Source organism: Equus quagga, chromosome 17, assembly GCF_021613505.1.
Source record: "Equus quagga isolate Etosha38 chromosome 17, UCLA_HA_Equagga_1.0, whole genome shotgun sequence".
NCBI classification, from domain to species: Eukaryota; Metazoa; Chordata; class Mammalia; order Perissodactyla; family Equidae; genus Equus; species Equus quagga.
In genome coordinates, this window is record NC_060283.1 from 45,580,244 (window position 1) to 45,596,157 (window position 15,914).

The 15,914-nt window shown below is 39.9% G+C and overlaps 1 protein-coding gene across 3 annotated transcripts in view; it reads left to right on the top strand.

Annotated features, from left to right (window-relative positions):
* Positions 1-15,914, top strand: part of DOCK10 (dedicator of cytokinesis 10) — a 262,527-nt gene that overhangs the window by 48,872 nt on the left and 197,741 nt on the right. For 2 of the 3 annotated variants that reach the window (XM_046644368.1, XM_046644369.1), the window contains exon 1: positions 4,961-5,154. The exons of the other annotated variant lie outside the window; for it this stretch is intronic. In XM_046644368.1, the coding sequence (XP_046500324.1) occupies positions 4,993-5,154 (162 nt within the window). In that variant the 5' untranslated portion in view covers positions 4,961-4,992. Of the gene's footprint in view, positions 1-4,960; positions 5,155-15,914 lie in introns of those variants that run through there. 3 annotated transcript variants of the gene reach the window in all.

Below are 15,914 nucleotides of genomic sequence, written 5' to 3' on the forward strand. Positions count from 1 at the left end.
TGGGAAGGCAGATTAATTACTTTCTGACATCCAGTGCCTACCTTCCTCAGGCTTAGAGCCCTGGGCTCTGTGGGGAACAGTGGCTGCTCTTTCCGTGTCGTCTTCCTGCTGTGGAAGTTGTTCCACATCCTTCATTTTTGGTTCTTGACCAACGTGATCATAGTCATTTTTCATCTTTCAGAAAAACTTTCAGAAAACTCGCATCCACAGAAAGAGCCCCCCTTCCCACTGTTGTAATCAATATATTCCCTTTTACGCTCTGTGCTGTAATTTCACTTGGACTTTGGGAAGGAGGGGAGGAAATGTACTTCATCCCCCCTCTTGAACTAGAAGTCTGGGACTCCAAGTATGGTGGGAACCGTGTTCTGCTGGCCTGGGACATGCAGGTACCATGGGAAACAAGGTCCCTAGTGGCTCCCAGACCTCTGTGTTTGGGATGCAGGGGAAAAGGTGGGGTTCATTTAACCTGGAGTCGGGGGAGAGGACCATTCTCTGGGGAGGTGACAGTACGCTTGCAACTTCATTGTTGGAATATGGTTTTCCCAGGCAAGGTCTTCTCCTCTCAAAATCGCAACCATTCATTTCTCTTCGTACGTAAGTTCTAATCGTGGCCCTATTAGCTTCTTGAAATAGTAACCAGCAACTCATAGCATCTTAAATAGCGAGAGAAGCTCAACGGTGTCAGGCTGATCTTGTTACACTTCATTTCTCAGTGAAAGTATTTTCATCTGAACTCATATTTGTTTTCACAAGATAACATATTTGTTATCCTCATTAGCTCTCAGTGTACTTGACATATGAAGTTGGCAGAAAACCTTGCTCCCTCCAAGTAGGTCTGTCACTCTGCGTGAGCAGACTCAGGCCTGGGGGCATATGGATAAGTCTTTCAGGTGGGAGAACATGGGCTTCATCTCCATCGCACCCAAACCAGTCCAATTCAACACACTCCACATCTCAAGACACATTTAGACATTTAGCTCTTCCATAATTTAACAAAGCTGGGAAAGTCCAACACTTTCAACAGGCATTATTTATTTAAATTAAATATGGATTTCCCTTCCTCCTTGTAAAAAGATCTTTGGATGCGTTATTCCAACGGTGGAAAAATCAACATCTAGAACGAAATAATTCTTAGTCCAAAACATTTTAGAAAACAGCTCTGAAGACTAAATTCCTTTGTCAAGACATTGAAAAGGGATGAGCAGTTCAGCAGTCCACTGACACAGGAGCAAGAGTGCTCCTCGTTCAGTAGTCCCCTCTTATCCACAGGGAATACGTTCCAAGACCCTCAGTGGATGCCTGAACCTGCGGATCGGACCAAACCCTGTATGTACTGTGTCTTTTCTTAGACATACATATTTGAGATGTGACAGCCAAAGAGCACGAATTTCTTTTTCCTTCTTCACAATTTCACAAATAGAGGAGTTGTTCTTACTGTAAATCTTAGCAACCTCAGCATACGATTTATTTCTTTTTATAAGAACTTCTGCCTTTCCACTTAAAGCAAACACTTTACGGCTTCTCTTTAGCATATCTGAATTGCCAGCATCACTCCTTTTGTCTTGGGGCCCTTGCTAAGTACAGTAAGGGTGACCTGAACACAAGCACTGTGATACCGCAGTAGTCGATCTGGTAATGGAGACTGCTACTGGGTGACTAACTGGCAGGTGGCAGACACAGTGTGGATATGCTGGACAAAGGGATGATTCACGTCCTGGGCAGGATGGAGCGGGACGGTGCGAGATTTCATCAGCTACTCAGAACAGCATGCAATTTAAAAATTATGGATTGTTTATTTCTGGAATTTTTCATTTCGTATTTTCAGATCGCAATTGATTGCGGGTGACTGAAACCACAGAAAGCAAAACTGTGGATAACGGGTGCTACGGTTTTCAGGGATATTTTGGAGATATTCTCATGTCTGTTGCTTCTCCCTTTTTTACTCTTCCTTCCTCTTTTACTCTCCAAAACTTCTTACTTTTTCATCCTACATTTAACTTTCTCCCAGGTACACTTTAATTTAATAGTCTCTCCTTCCATCCTTCCTTCTATGTCCTCTCTATGCCAAGGCTACTTCATATCTGCACGAGATGCCACCTCTGCTTTAAAACAAGAAAGATTTTCAGTGTACGTGAATGAACATATATGTATGAAATAACATACGTAAATATATGTACACATTTAATAACCCAGAATGGAATCGAGTTCCCGCTCCTTCTTGGCAAATTTACTCTTACCAATGTTAGTGACATTGCTTCTTCATCTACAACAATAAGTTAAAAATTCTGAATTTTACATTTAATACATATCTTAGTGAATTGTGAAATAAGACCCAGCTAGCAGAAGGAGGCAGACAAGAGCAAGGGAGAGTCTTGAAAAGTTGTCGATTGGGAAGGCCATGCACATTTGATGCTTGAAGGCTGAATTAATGATTCATTTTACTAATACTTCAAATGAAAATAGCAGACACCTGTGAAGAGTTCGTTCTTCATTTTTTAATACTTCCTGTGAATCAACATGTATACTAAATATAAGGGGATAGAAGGGTCTTGTCTCTTTGGGGGGATTTCTATCCCCTCACCCACCCTACCACACTCCTAGCTTAATTTACTGTTTAAAACTTAGAGCCAAGAACCCAAGCCCTTTCTTGCAACTTTGCTGCAGGTTTGAAATTTTTCATAAGAAAATGTTGGACTCTATGTCCAACTGTTATTCCCTGGTTTCCATCCTTTCAGTCTCTTGTCCATTGGGTAATCGTGGTGTGTATTGAATTCCCACGAAACTATTTCCTGGAGGTTCCCTCTCCTTGATGATGGAAGTTGAAAGAGAAAGAGAGAGAGAATATTGAGAGTCCCACAGCAGTCCAGCAATAATAGGGAGGAATTCCTCAGAGGCAAAGAGGGATCGATGAAAACAGGACTCTCAGAGCTAGAAAGCATCTCATTTGTTTCCCCCAAAGACTTTGGCATCTGCCAAAACATCTGACTCCAAAAGCCACCCCAGAGGTTAGCCAGATTTAGAGAGAGGTGGCTAGAAAGGAATCTGGGATGCGAACCGCCTCTTCCCTGCCAAGCCCGTGGTGTATGACAGAGGGATCTGCCTCCGTCTTCCGTTACCACCAGAGCTGGTGGAATGTTTAAGCACCCCCAGTCAGCACCTTGTGTGTTCAAGCTATTTGGTTATGAGCAGATGACCAGACCCTCCAGGAAAGATTGGAGAGTTCTTTGTCATGGGGTATGAGAGTGGGTGGCAGGGGTGGGCATTGACATACTGGGAGCCCAGAGGAGCAATCACGCTTGAAAAGACACGTTCATAACCATCGAAGCCCACTCTTCCCTTTGTCTCTGGTCAACACCATTTATATAGATATTCTATACACAAGCCAGACAGGCTAAATTGTAGCCTCTCTTCCGTAAATGCCCTGGTTGTTTGGAGTGAAAATGGTTTAGATTAGCACCCGGGCACTCTGACAAAGGTCCCGAGGGAGTTAGAGGACTTGCCAGCACTATTAGCATTTTTTTCTTCTTTTTCCAGCAGTACTGAGATATGTTTGCTCAAAACAGAGAGAGATGGAAAACTCCTGGCAGCCAGTACCTCTTAAAAGAAAATAAAAATGTTTTACTTCTCTGGAAAACATACCAATTAAATAATGCTGTGTTGTGACAGATTACTGAGCAATTAATGCCTAATTGAGCATTATGCTGGATGCTTATGTGAAAGCAGCTTTACTGGGGCCGGAGTGGCCACACCTTATAGCAAAACAAACCTTCTCCAAACTTCCTGCAGCACCATCTGCCCTGAGGAGCCCAGAAACCAAAGGAAACATTTTTGCTTTGAATCTCCAAGAGTTACGCTGGAAGGATTAGCTTGACAGAAAGATGCCGACATTGAAAATCCTATTGGGGATTTCATACTTTCCTCATTTGTAAGCAAAATCCATTTTCCATGAGCTATTTTTAGTGCAAGCATCCCCTGTTGTCCTATTCTCTTACAGTATACCATTAGATCTTGAAGCTAGTCCAAGCAGGTCACGTGATTTCTAAGCATATCTTTGGTTCCCTGCTAAGTGACTAGTCTCGCAGGAGTCGGGGAATACTAGACTCGTAACTACCAAAGACCTCAAAGTCCTTCTCGAAGCCTTGAGTTCTTATTGATAGGATGTGAAAAAGCTTTACAGCTGCTTTTTCTGAGAGGTCAGCTTGGCGGAGCTCTCAGAGTGACCTCAGTGAGAGATATTTTCAGCCCTGCAAGCCGCCTATGTAAATATAAAAATGTATTCGGCTGCAGAACTGCGTGTGTGGGAACAGAACAACCCTACTATTGAAAGGAAATCGCAGGGGGAATGCTGGCGTTGCTCACATGGATTTAGTTAACGCGTGCATGCTTTTGATAAATTGTCTTGATTTAGTGGACTTCACGATTCCGATGAGCCAATTTCATTTCTGGAATTTATGAGCTACGGAAAGTAAGACCCCCATCACTTAAGGAAGGGTCTAGGAAAATTTCCTTCCAGAAGCGTTTACATTTAAAAACAAAAAGCAATTTTAAAAAACCCCAGTCATTTTCATTTGACACTCATTTGCCTTGGAAAAACACATCAGTGTGAAGTCAGATTTTCAGTTGTTTAGTTTGAAAAAGAGTGATTTATTTGAATGTCTGAGTGAGAAAGATGTATTTATTCAGACCTCTGAAACTAGAATTGAAGAGAAATCATTATAATGAACTGGAAACATGCTCTCGAAATGAATTGAGAAATACTCTCTGGGAAAAATGCTCTGATATTCCTGAGTGTGTTCACTTTCAGTGGATCTAATCTTTCCCATCTCTGCATCCCAGCTATTTGGCGGTGATCAGATGATCAGAGCTCAAGGAAGTGATTGGAGAGTGAGCTGGCTGCAGCTGCAATGTAGGCTGTTTTCGGGGACAAGGAGCCACTGTTTTTCAAACATAGCATCAACATAGAAGTTATTTTGTAGGCTCCAGGATGCAGCGATGGGCTGCACTGCCAGCATTGTTCTGCTTCAGGCTTTTCGTTCTGTGGTCCAGAGGAGCTGTCCACACATTTGCAGACGACGCCAGGAGGAACCATCCCACGAAATTTTGCCTCTGGAAAGTGACGATGAAATGAGTAGACCCAGAACCCTCCTCATAATGGTATGGTGTCTGTGGCAAAGCAGCCTCAGTTGATTGAACTGTTATTATAGAAATGAGGTTGCAATTTAGGGTTTTGGGTGTTTAGCTTCAGATAAAGAAATGTGCGACCTAGAGTGTACTGCCTGTGCTTTACTGTTTAGGGAAAATCTCAAAACTATTTCTATCATTCAAAGAGCTAATTTTCTTTTTCTTAGATCTGTCACAAAAATGTGTAGTTTATCGGTCTGTTAGAAATTCTCTTCTGCCTAACATTTTATATGCTGTTATTAACTTTTGTGCAGGAAAAAAAAATTTGTAGTTTGGTTTAATTAAGTGGATTTTATTTTATAACTAATTTGAAAGAGCCCCAAACAGATATTTTTATATCAGATATATTTATATATCATGTAACCAGTCAAGTTTTGTAGATGTTGGTAGTCAGAGCTCTAACTTCAGGGTATTTGGGCTTTTATTTCTGACTGCAACGGAAATGCCTTTCCCAGATGCTTAACTTAGGCATAAAATCAGAAAAAGTTTTTGAGAATTTTGTGGAACGCATGGTGTTTTAATTACAAAGTTGTTTCTTGCCCCTTGTCAGGTTACGTTTTTGCCGTGCTTTAATTATAATAGGCAGTGTCACTCCTTTGTGTATCTGTTTGATCAGCAAGATTAAGTAGAGGGTAGAGTCTTTTCTTTAGGTTCAGGGGGAGATCTGCTTAGTCACTGAAATCCCATGTTCGGATGGAGGGAGCGTGCTAAAGTTTCCAAAACTGGGGGAGCATTGAAGTCTGGGTGGTTTCGGTACAATCGACTTTTTTCTCTTAGAGTTCAGTGTTCAGATATCAAGGATGTTGTAAATAATGAATGAAAAATACCTGTTACACTAAAAGTTTTTAAGTGAAATTCATTTGGCTTGGGCTGTGCCTCTGAGTGACAGAATACTAAGCTATAACGTTCTATGCCAGCTTCATCAACAAATCAATATTTGATTTTCAAAAGGTAACACTGTACTTGAACTACTGGGTTATGATTATCTCTAAGAGGAAACACAAAGTATGAATAATTTCATACTCGTTACTCCCATAAGTTTTCACAAATGAAATTTGAAAAGATTTGAGACCTTTGTTTTCCTAGTTTAACTCTTGTTAATAACATAAATACATTCTATAACTATGGTTTTTTCTCCTGCCATCTCAGTCATTAAAACAGTCATTTTTTTCTAATTTTACTTATTAGACTACGACATTTTGTGGCTAGAGGTTTGCAAAAAGAATTGTATTTCAAAGTAACTGAGAAATAAAAAATAATAAGTAATTCACCTAATAACAATGCCTTATTTTTTCAAAGATCCTTTTAATTTGTACGATATCTTTTCAGATGTTAAATGAGGTGAGGATGAATTTATTGATGAAGAGAGCAAGGGTTCAGAAAGATTGACTCTCTTGTTTACGTCACATAGCTGCTACATGTCAGAGCCTCAAGTCACACTTAGATCAATGAGCCCAAAAGATAGTATACTTTCCTTTCTGTTCACACTTCTAAGGAAATAATGATAAAACTGATAAAACTGAATTTTTGTGAGAAGTCTGATGGAAATCTTGGACCACTCAGAGTAAAATATGCTCATACAAAGTTATTGTGCATCTTGAAAGTTCCCTCTGGACCACACCAAAATTCACACATTCAACAACTATTTACTGCTGGCATGCTATGGGTCAACCACTGGTCTAGGTACTTGGAATCCACCAATGAACAAACTAGTCAAAGGTCCCTGCCCTGAGCTGCAAAGTTTTACAGAGATAGTACCTTTTGCAAATTTTGTTGTTATGGAAACACTGTATTAGGCTTGTGATGCTTGTGTACAAGCATCTTGTATCTTGTATCTTCCAAGATAGTGGTTTGAAAACTGTAATGTATTTCAAAATCACCTAGGAGTTCATATTCATACAAATTCTTGGGCTCCTGGCCCCAAAGGCTCTGTGAAAGATGGTCTGGAGCGGAGCCTGGGAATCTGTACTTTTCTGAGCACCCCAGGAGATTCTGATGGAGGATCCTTGGATGACACTCTGAGGAACATGGCTCTGGACCCTGATCATCTAAACTCGCCACCTCCTAGCCTCCTTTAGCCTGATACACTAATCGTCTTCTCACTCTGGCTATAAGCTTCTGAAAAAACTGATTTTTGTTCTTACTTTCTCATCACCCGTGTCACCAAATTTCGCATATTAATTTGTGTGTGTGTGTGTGTACAATCACAGAATCTAGAGCCAGAGACTCTAGGCTAGCATCTTGACTTCATCACTTACCAGCTATGTGACCTTCTGTGTGCTATTTAATATCTTTGTGCCTCTTTCCCTCCTCTGTAAGATGGAGTAAGAGTTCCATCAGCCCAGTGCTGTTGTGAGGGTTTAATGAAGTAAAATACAAGTTAAGTGCTTAGGAGACTGTCTAGATATATTAGAAAGATGTTCAATAAGGGGATCAGGGGCATCCTAATTGAAAAAGTGACATTTGAGAAAAGACCGGTGAGGGAGTGAGTCATGTCGTGTTCTAGGGGGAAGTGTCTCTGGCGGAAGGACCAGCCAGAGTGAAAGTCCCTAATATGGGAAGAAGCTGGGGTGTATGAGGAACAATGAGGAGGCCAGTGTGGCTGAGTGAGCCAAGGAGAAGTTAGTAGAAGGTGAGATCATCGAAGTAATGGTGGAAGACCATGTCAGGCTTGGCTGGCCAAAATGAGGACTTGGGCTTTTTTCCAAGTCTAAGCAGGGAAGTCATTGGAAGAAGCAGACTCAGAAGTTAAGAACATGGGATGAGGAGCCAGGATGTCGAGGTCTGAGTCCCATCTCTGCCACTTGCTAGCTGTGTGATTCTGAAAAATGACTTGTCCTCCCTGTGCCTTTGTTTCTTCATTGACAAAACACAGAGGGTAATGGTGCCTACCATGTACAGTTATTGTGAGAACTCAGTAAGTTTATATCTGCAAAGAGCTTAGACCAGTGTCTGGTGGATAACAAGTACTATATTAACCATAAGCTCGTTGATATAAAGGGCCTTGAGCAGGAGAGTAACGAGATCTATGGCTGCAGAGGACCCAGGGTTGAAGCAGGGAGACCGTTAATCAGGAAGCGATTGCAATGATGCAAGGAAAGACTTGGACGGTAGCTGTTGAGGTGATGATGAGTGATTGGGGCTGACTAGATTTCAAAAGTAGGACGAACAGGGTTTGCTTACAAATTGAACCTAAGACTGAGAGAAAGAGAGGAATCAGGCATGAATGTACAGTATTTTGTTTTGGTGTTTATTTGTTTGTTTGTTTTTTGGCCTGAACAACTGAGTTGCCATTCAGATGAAGAAGGCTGCAAGAGAAGAAGATTTAGCCAGAAACTCTAAATTCACATGTTAAGTTTGAAGTGTCTGTTAGGTCTAGACATGGGGATGTCAAATAGGAAATTGAATATACAAGTCTGAGTTCCTAGGAATAGTCTACAGAGGAGATGTAATACCTGGCACAACGTAAATACCAATTAAATGATCAGTGAATGAATAAATGACCTCTCTTCTAATTTCCTATAAGATTTATAGTGTGTACATCCATTTGCAGTTAATCATGTCTTGAGCCATTTCATTGAACTGTTAATTGTTTATTTACTTTACTATTCATGTATTTTTCTTATCTCTCTGGCAGATGGGAAACCCTGTATAGGTAATAACTTAGTTGGCTTTATGCCCCAGTGGTCCCCAGCAGAATTCATTTTATGGACTAAAAACTGAATAAGTGATGTTGAATACTTGAAATTTTTAAGCAGTTGACACTGACGTGAAAAGCTCCATTGATAAAGCTGCCCACTTAACTCTTTAATTGAATTGTCCAGGAGTAAGTTAAGAATGGAGAAGGCTACTATAGTAAGCACAAGGGTTTCGATGTTAACACTCTTCACAAGGGTTTAGCACTTAAGCCTTCATCATGGAAGGTTGTACCAAAGAATCATTCCTGTGGTCCAGGTTCAGAATCTTCTCGCAGAGATAAGCTTTCAGCTGGCATTGATTGTAGCTTGGCTGCATAGTCTAAAGTGGAGAGGCTGGTTAAACATCAGAATAAACTACTGTAGGCCCTTGGCATTTATAAGGGTCACATGCATCCTAATATCTGAGAGTATTACAACGACCTATTAAAATGCAGTCACATTTAGGGGCCGGCCCAGTGGTGTCGCCATTAAGTTCACAGGCTCTGCTTTGTCAGCCAGGGTTTCACTGGTTCAGATCCCAGGTGTGGACCTACGCGCCACTTACCAATCCATGCTGTGGCAGGCGTCCCACATATAAAGGAGAGGAAGATGGGCACAGATGTTAGCTCAGGGCTAATCTTCCTCAAAAAAATGCAGTCAAGTTTAACTGGGAAAAATGAAGGCATTCCTTCAAAGCTCTAATTTCTCTCTCCCTCAAAAATGTTTGCTGTGACAGAAGAATTAACAGAAACCTATTTATGAGTTATTTTTTTCTTACTTCCTTTATAGCATATTTCATTAAAGCCCTCAGACACTAATTTGATTTATGCAGATCTGCTGCTTTCTGGTGAATGTCTGTAATTTCTTATGTCATTTACTCATCACCAACCCTAAAAGTTGGCTTCCTTTTTAAGGCCTATTTCCTCTCCCTATAAAAAAGAGTACTTATCCACTTGCGTAATGGAGGGCAGTGGTGACACAGAGAAGGGCAAGAAGCAGGTTGCTGGTCTCTCTCTGGCTATCTGACCATGCACATACCAGATTCAAGAGTCTCAACTCAAAAATTAAAAAATTAAAAAATTCCTGAGCATTTTGGAGTGTCTCTGAAATTGTAGAAACCGTAAAATTTAAATTTGGGAATGCCAGGGATCTAGGGTATATAGCAAGTCACACATGGTTTTGTCTTTAATTTTGGTTAAAGGCAGAGGAAAATAATGGTAGCTTAAACTTGTGGTGAGTTGGGGAGATGAAATCTCTTCTGTGAATCAAGGATGTGCACTTATATGATAAACATTTTGGAACCAAGGAACTTCAGTTCCTGCCTGGAGACCTGCACTACAAGCTCTTTGGTGTTCTAGAATGCCAGGTCCGGTGCTACGATGAACTGTGGTGCATGGGTCAAATTCTGCCAACAGTCTGTTTTTCTATGGCCTGTGAACTAAGAATAATTTTCACAACTTTAAAGTTTTGTAAAACAAAATGAAAAAGGAAGAAGAAGACGACTATGCAACAGAGACCATATATGGCCCACAAAGCCTAAAATATTTACCATCTGGCCCTTTACAGGAAAAGTTGGCTGACCCTGTTCTGGTGAATGACATGGCTAAACCAGAAAGGAAACTTCTTTTTTTTAACTTGGACCTCTACAATGTATTTGCTCTTCCGCCTAACCAGATACAAAGGAACTTGGGTTTTTCCTGACCACTTTTTGTTCACATGAGTGTCTGAGAATTGTTGTGATTCAGGGATGAATTCTAGATTTGGATTAGAAGGCCCAATGTCAGAGTCTCAAGTCTGTCACTTAATGAAGGCCGGTATGACCTAGAGGTGCTGATTCATTTTTCTGGGTTTGTTCAATGGGGACTACTGTCCATCCTGTCTGTTGGAAGGACCAGAATGTTTGTTTTCATGGAATTGCTTTGTAAACTAGTGAGTTTTATACAAAGAAGGCATCTTGCAGGTAGGCAAGCCAACTTACAGTACCAGAGATCCACTTGAGGTCACTGTGCCAATGAGAGCTCATTATCCACTGGGTGACTCATTCAGCAATGTGGAGTGGCTGTTTACATTAAGGTTTTTATTTGTATTTGTTCCACGTTCACCCCAAAAAGCTGGTCCAGTGAGCCAGAATAGAGACACCAATGAAAATATTGTCAAATTTCTTCTTGATTTGCTTTTTGATCTTCAACAAATCTCCACTTTTGGGCCCCTCACGTAGAATAGACATAATAATTCTTCTTTCCAGGTCAAGTTCTTTGAGAACCTGGGATAATGAAGGAAACGAGTTATTCGTGAAAATAATAATGCCGTGTCTTTGGAACATGAATTTGTTTACAGACATGCCCTATGAAAAAAATTGGGAACAGAGAGGAATATACTATGGGAACTACTTCCAAAGAAATAAAATGATCTCTCTTCCTACTCTATAACAAATATTCTAACTTAATAAAACTTTATTACCAAAGGGATTTTAACATGTTTTGCCCAGTTTCATCTTTTTGAATGGATGCATGAGGAAGAAACAAGTTCCAGACCTTCTAAATCCTGAGTTAACGTTCTTACTTCGTTTTAGTGAGGTTGAATGTTGAACATACTAATGTAAGTTTCCCCTGGGAAAGGAAGCCTGTGTAATGGAGTGCGACTTTAAATGGTTTGCCATAGATGGGTGTAGTGTGGAGCATAAAAGCACAGAGAATATTTGGCAGTTATTTTTCCTTGTGAACTGGTTTTGAGCTGAATCGCAAAGCCACAGAAAATGGACAAATGAATTGAATGCCTTCTCTGTGGGTCTAAGAATTAATTGAATGTGGTCGGAGGCTTAGTAATTAGCAGCACAAATCTTTGAGGCAAAGGCTTACTAAATTCAAATTACATTCGGTATCATCTCATCCAAATAATCTTGCATTTCTCCAGTTCTCCAAATGATACAAATTTAGAAAAGATAAGGAACAAAGAAAAAATATACAAAATCTAAAAAGAGGTGTTTAAAATTTAAAATCGGGGCCGGTCTGGTGGCATAATGGTTAAGTTCTCACATTCTGCTTGGGCAGCCCAGGGTTCACTGGTTCGGATCCTAGGCACGGACCTACACACCGCTCATCAAATCATGCTGTGGTGGCATCCCACATAGAAGATCTAGAAGGACTTACAATTAGGATGCACAACTATGGACTGGGGCTTTGGGGAGAAAAAAAAATTTTAAACCACCAGAATGATAAATAAAGGCATAAAATCAAGTGTGGGGAGATATGCAGAAATTTATACCAAAAACAATTACCAAATTCAACTATATATATTAAAAATATAAAGAACATTATACTCTTAGTAGATGTGTTTTGGGAGAGGCTATAGTGTGAAGATTAGAAAGATTATATTACCAAGTAAAAATATGTTGTTATATGGCTAGAAAAAGCATTGACTCTACAAATCAGTGCTAATAAAAAGTCCCTTAGGGGCTGGCCTGGTGGCACAGTGGTTAAGTTTGCATGTTCCACTTCGGCAGCCCAGTGTTCACTGGTTCGGATCCTGGGTGTGGACATGGCACCACTTGGCAAGCCATGCTGTGGTGGGCATCCCACATACAAAGTGAAGGAAGATAGGCACAGATGTTAGCTCAGGACCAGTCTTTCTCAGCAAAAAGAAGAGGATTGGCAGCAGATGTTAGCTCAGGGCTAATCTTCCTCCACAAAAAACAAAAAGTCCCTTAACTTTTAAAAATAATCAACCATAAAAAAGCCTGGTGATGCCTGTTTTGTTTGTATTTATTTCTTTGCTTTCTAGAAGAGTAGATTTAAAGCTTATCCCCCAGTACCAGGAAATCTTGTGGAAACGGAGTCATACAATTGAGGATAAAATGCATAAATGGCAAACCAAATATGAATACACTGTTTTGTCATGCTTCAACAAATTTCTTCTGGATAGTTGTTTTATTCTCTCAGATTTTATCGCCATGGAGCTGACTGACTTGGATAGGGGCTAAAGTTTAGGATTTTTTAAATTCACTTCCCAACATTTACTTTCTTCTGCTGGAAAGTATCTTATTCTTTAAGACCATTCAAATTCAATATGTGTCAAGTGAATTTGTCATGGTTAGATGGTAGACAACTGATGGACAATTGCACCTTGCATTTGACAGGCACCAATGACAATAGACAGCCATGGCCCTGCTCTCACGGAGCTGGTAGTTTGGCAACAGAGACAGGACTCAAACAAATATGAAACTGTCATCATGATGTGTTTCAAATGAGAGTTACATTCTACCTTGAGACTGTATCCTTTGAGCATCCAACCTCATGAATGCAGTCAAGGAAGTCTTCCTGGAAGGACGTGGCAATGGAGCTGAGATTTGGAGAATGAACAGATGCCAAGAAGAGAGAGGATGCTATGTGCCAGCCCTGACTTTTATTTTGTTGCCATGCGTTAAGGGCCAGAATGCATGGGTTTGAATCCCTTGCAAAAGTACTTGCTTGCTCTGTGATCTCTGGGTCAATTATTTAAATTCTCTCTGCCTTGGCTTTCCTATCTGTAAAATGGGAATAGTGAGGGTACCTATCTGAATGAGTTTCCTATTTCTGCTGTAACAAATTATCGCAAATTTAGTAGCCTAAAATAGCACACGTTTATTATCTTATAGTTCTGGAGGTCAGAAATCCAGAATGTGTCTCATTGGGCTAAAATTGGCAGGGATGGGTTCTTTTCTGGGGACTATAGGGGAGTATCTGCTTTGGATTTTTTTGTTTTTGTTTTTTTGCCTTTTCCAGCTTCTGGAAGCTGCCCACATTCCTTGGTTCATTACCGTATTCCATCCTCAAAGCCAGCAGCATGGTATCTTCAAACATCTCTCTGAGTCTGACCCCTGACTGTCCTACCTCCTTCTTTCACTTACAAAGGACCCTTGTGATTACGTTGGGCCCACCTGGACCATCCAGGATTCTGTCCCCATCTTGAGGTCAGCTGATCAGCAACCTTAATTACACCGGCAGCCTTACCTCCCCCTTACCATACAGATGACATATACACACGTTCTGGGGCTTAGAACATGGGCTTCTTTGGGGGGCTATTATTCTGCCTACCATACTGTCTCATGGGGCTATTTGAAGAATTCAATGAGTAATTACAAGTATAAGTCCTATAGTGCCTGGAACTTAGTAGGAACTCACTAAGTTTTAGCTATTATGGTTGCTTTTATGGTCTGGTTGAAACTAAGAGGAGTTCACAAATTTAACATACTTTCAAGAGTTATTTTAGGAAAAAGGATTGAACTGCTAAAAGGAAACTTAATTTGTGCTTCATAGAATGTGGGGAAATGAAAATTCAAGGTTAGCTTATTTAACAGAGTACTGGAATACTTATCAAATAAATTATTCACACAAATAGATTATTCAAAGAACATTTCAGTTTGAGATTCTCTTCTGTGTTATCCACCAATTGCTACATTTTTCTGAAATTTAACTTTTAGTTTCTTCTTGTTTTCCTTCTATCGTTTTCTATCGTAGAGGAATATTGCATCTTTCCGGTCCTCCAAATTATGCCAAATTTAGAAATGATAAGGAACCAAGGAAAATATACAAAACTTTAAAAGAAATGTTTAGAATTTAAAACCACCACAATAATAAAGTGGAAAATCAGGTGTGAGAGAAAGAGAAGAGAGAGAGAATGCATTTTAAGTTCAGTAGGGTCATTGAAGTTATTAACTTAGAGATGAAGAAGTCTGTATCTTGTTTGTCATTGTAAAGTTATTTCAGAGTTTTCTGATGTGAGTAGGGTTTTTTATTACAGATTTATAACAGGTAAGAAACTTAAGAATTCAAAATTACAGAATCTAGATTCTTCTAGAAATAGATACTCAATAAAAGGTTTGATGAATGAATGAATGAATGTAAACCATATGTTACGGTTCATAAAGGTTACATAGTAGGAATCTGTGATGTGAAGAGAAAATATGGATTCATTTGGTAAATTGTCAGCATCCCTCCACTGGTCCCTCTGTGTTATCAACGAACTTCTTTGCTCTCATGCACTTTATGAGAACAGATTGAATATCCCATAAAATATCTTCAAACTCTGCCTTATAAGTCAAAGAAAGTAAAAATGGAAATAGTGTCCACAAAATAATAGTTATAGTGAGCACTTCCAGCTATTTGCCAGACATGTGGCTGAGGACTCTGCACAGTTATCATTTTTTGTTGCCACAACTACTGGAGGAAATTATTTTTATTGCCATAACATTGAGGAAGAAATTAAAGTCTATAGACGAGCTCTGTCCAATTGAAATATAATGTGAGCCACGTAATTTTGAATTTTCTAGGAGCTATATTTTTAAAAGTAAAAAAAAAAGATGAAATTAATAATACATTTTATTTAACCCAGTATATCCAAACTATTATTATTTTGGCATATAATCAATATAAAATTATTAATGAGATATTTTATATTCTTTTCTTCTTACCAAGTCTTTAAAATCCGGCGTGTCTTTATACTCATAACACATTTCAGTTTGGATGCTGTAATACTGTGATTGATAATGAGAAATATATATTTGGTCTTTGACTCCATTCCTAGCACAGAGCACCTAAAACCCTTGGAATTTCCTCAGCGCTGAGAGCCATAAAGTTGCCTTTTGTTATGTTAATGAGTGACTTTTGGAAAACACCTGAGGGTGGGGGCTGTTGCCATGGGAACCAAGTATGTGATTAGAAGGTTGAAACTTTCGGTACCATCCCTCTGATCCCTGGGAGGGGAGGTGGCCTGGAGGTTAAATCAATCGCCAATGACCAATCATTTAATCAGTCATGCCTACGTAATGAAGCCTCCATAAAAACCCTGAAGAAGGGGGTTCAGAGAGCTTCCACGTTGGTGAACAGGTGGAGATTCAGGGAGAATGGCATGCCTAGAGAGCTTGGAAGCTCTGAGCCCTTTTGCCATACCTTGCCCTATGCATCTCTTCCATCTGGCTGTTCCTGAGTTATATCCTTTCATAATAAACCAATAATCTAGTAAGTAAAATGTTTCTCTGAGTTCTGTGAGCTGATCTAGCAAATTAATTGAACCCAAGGA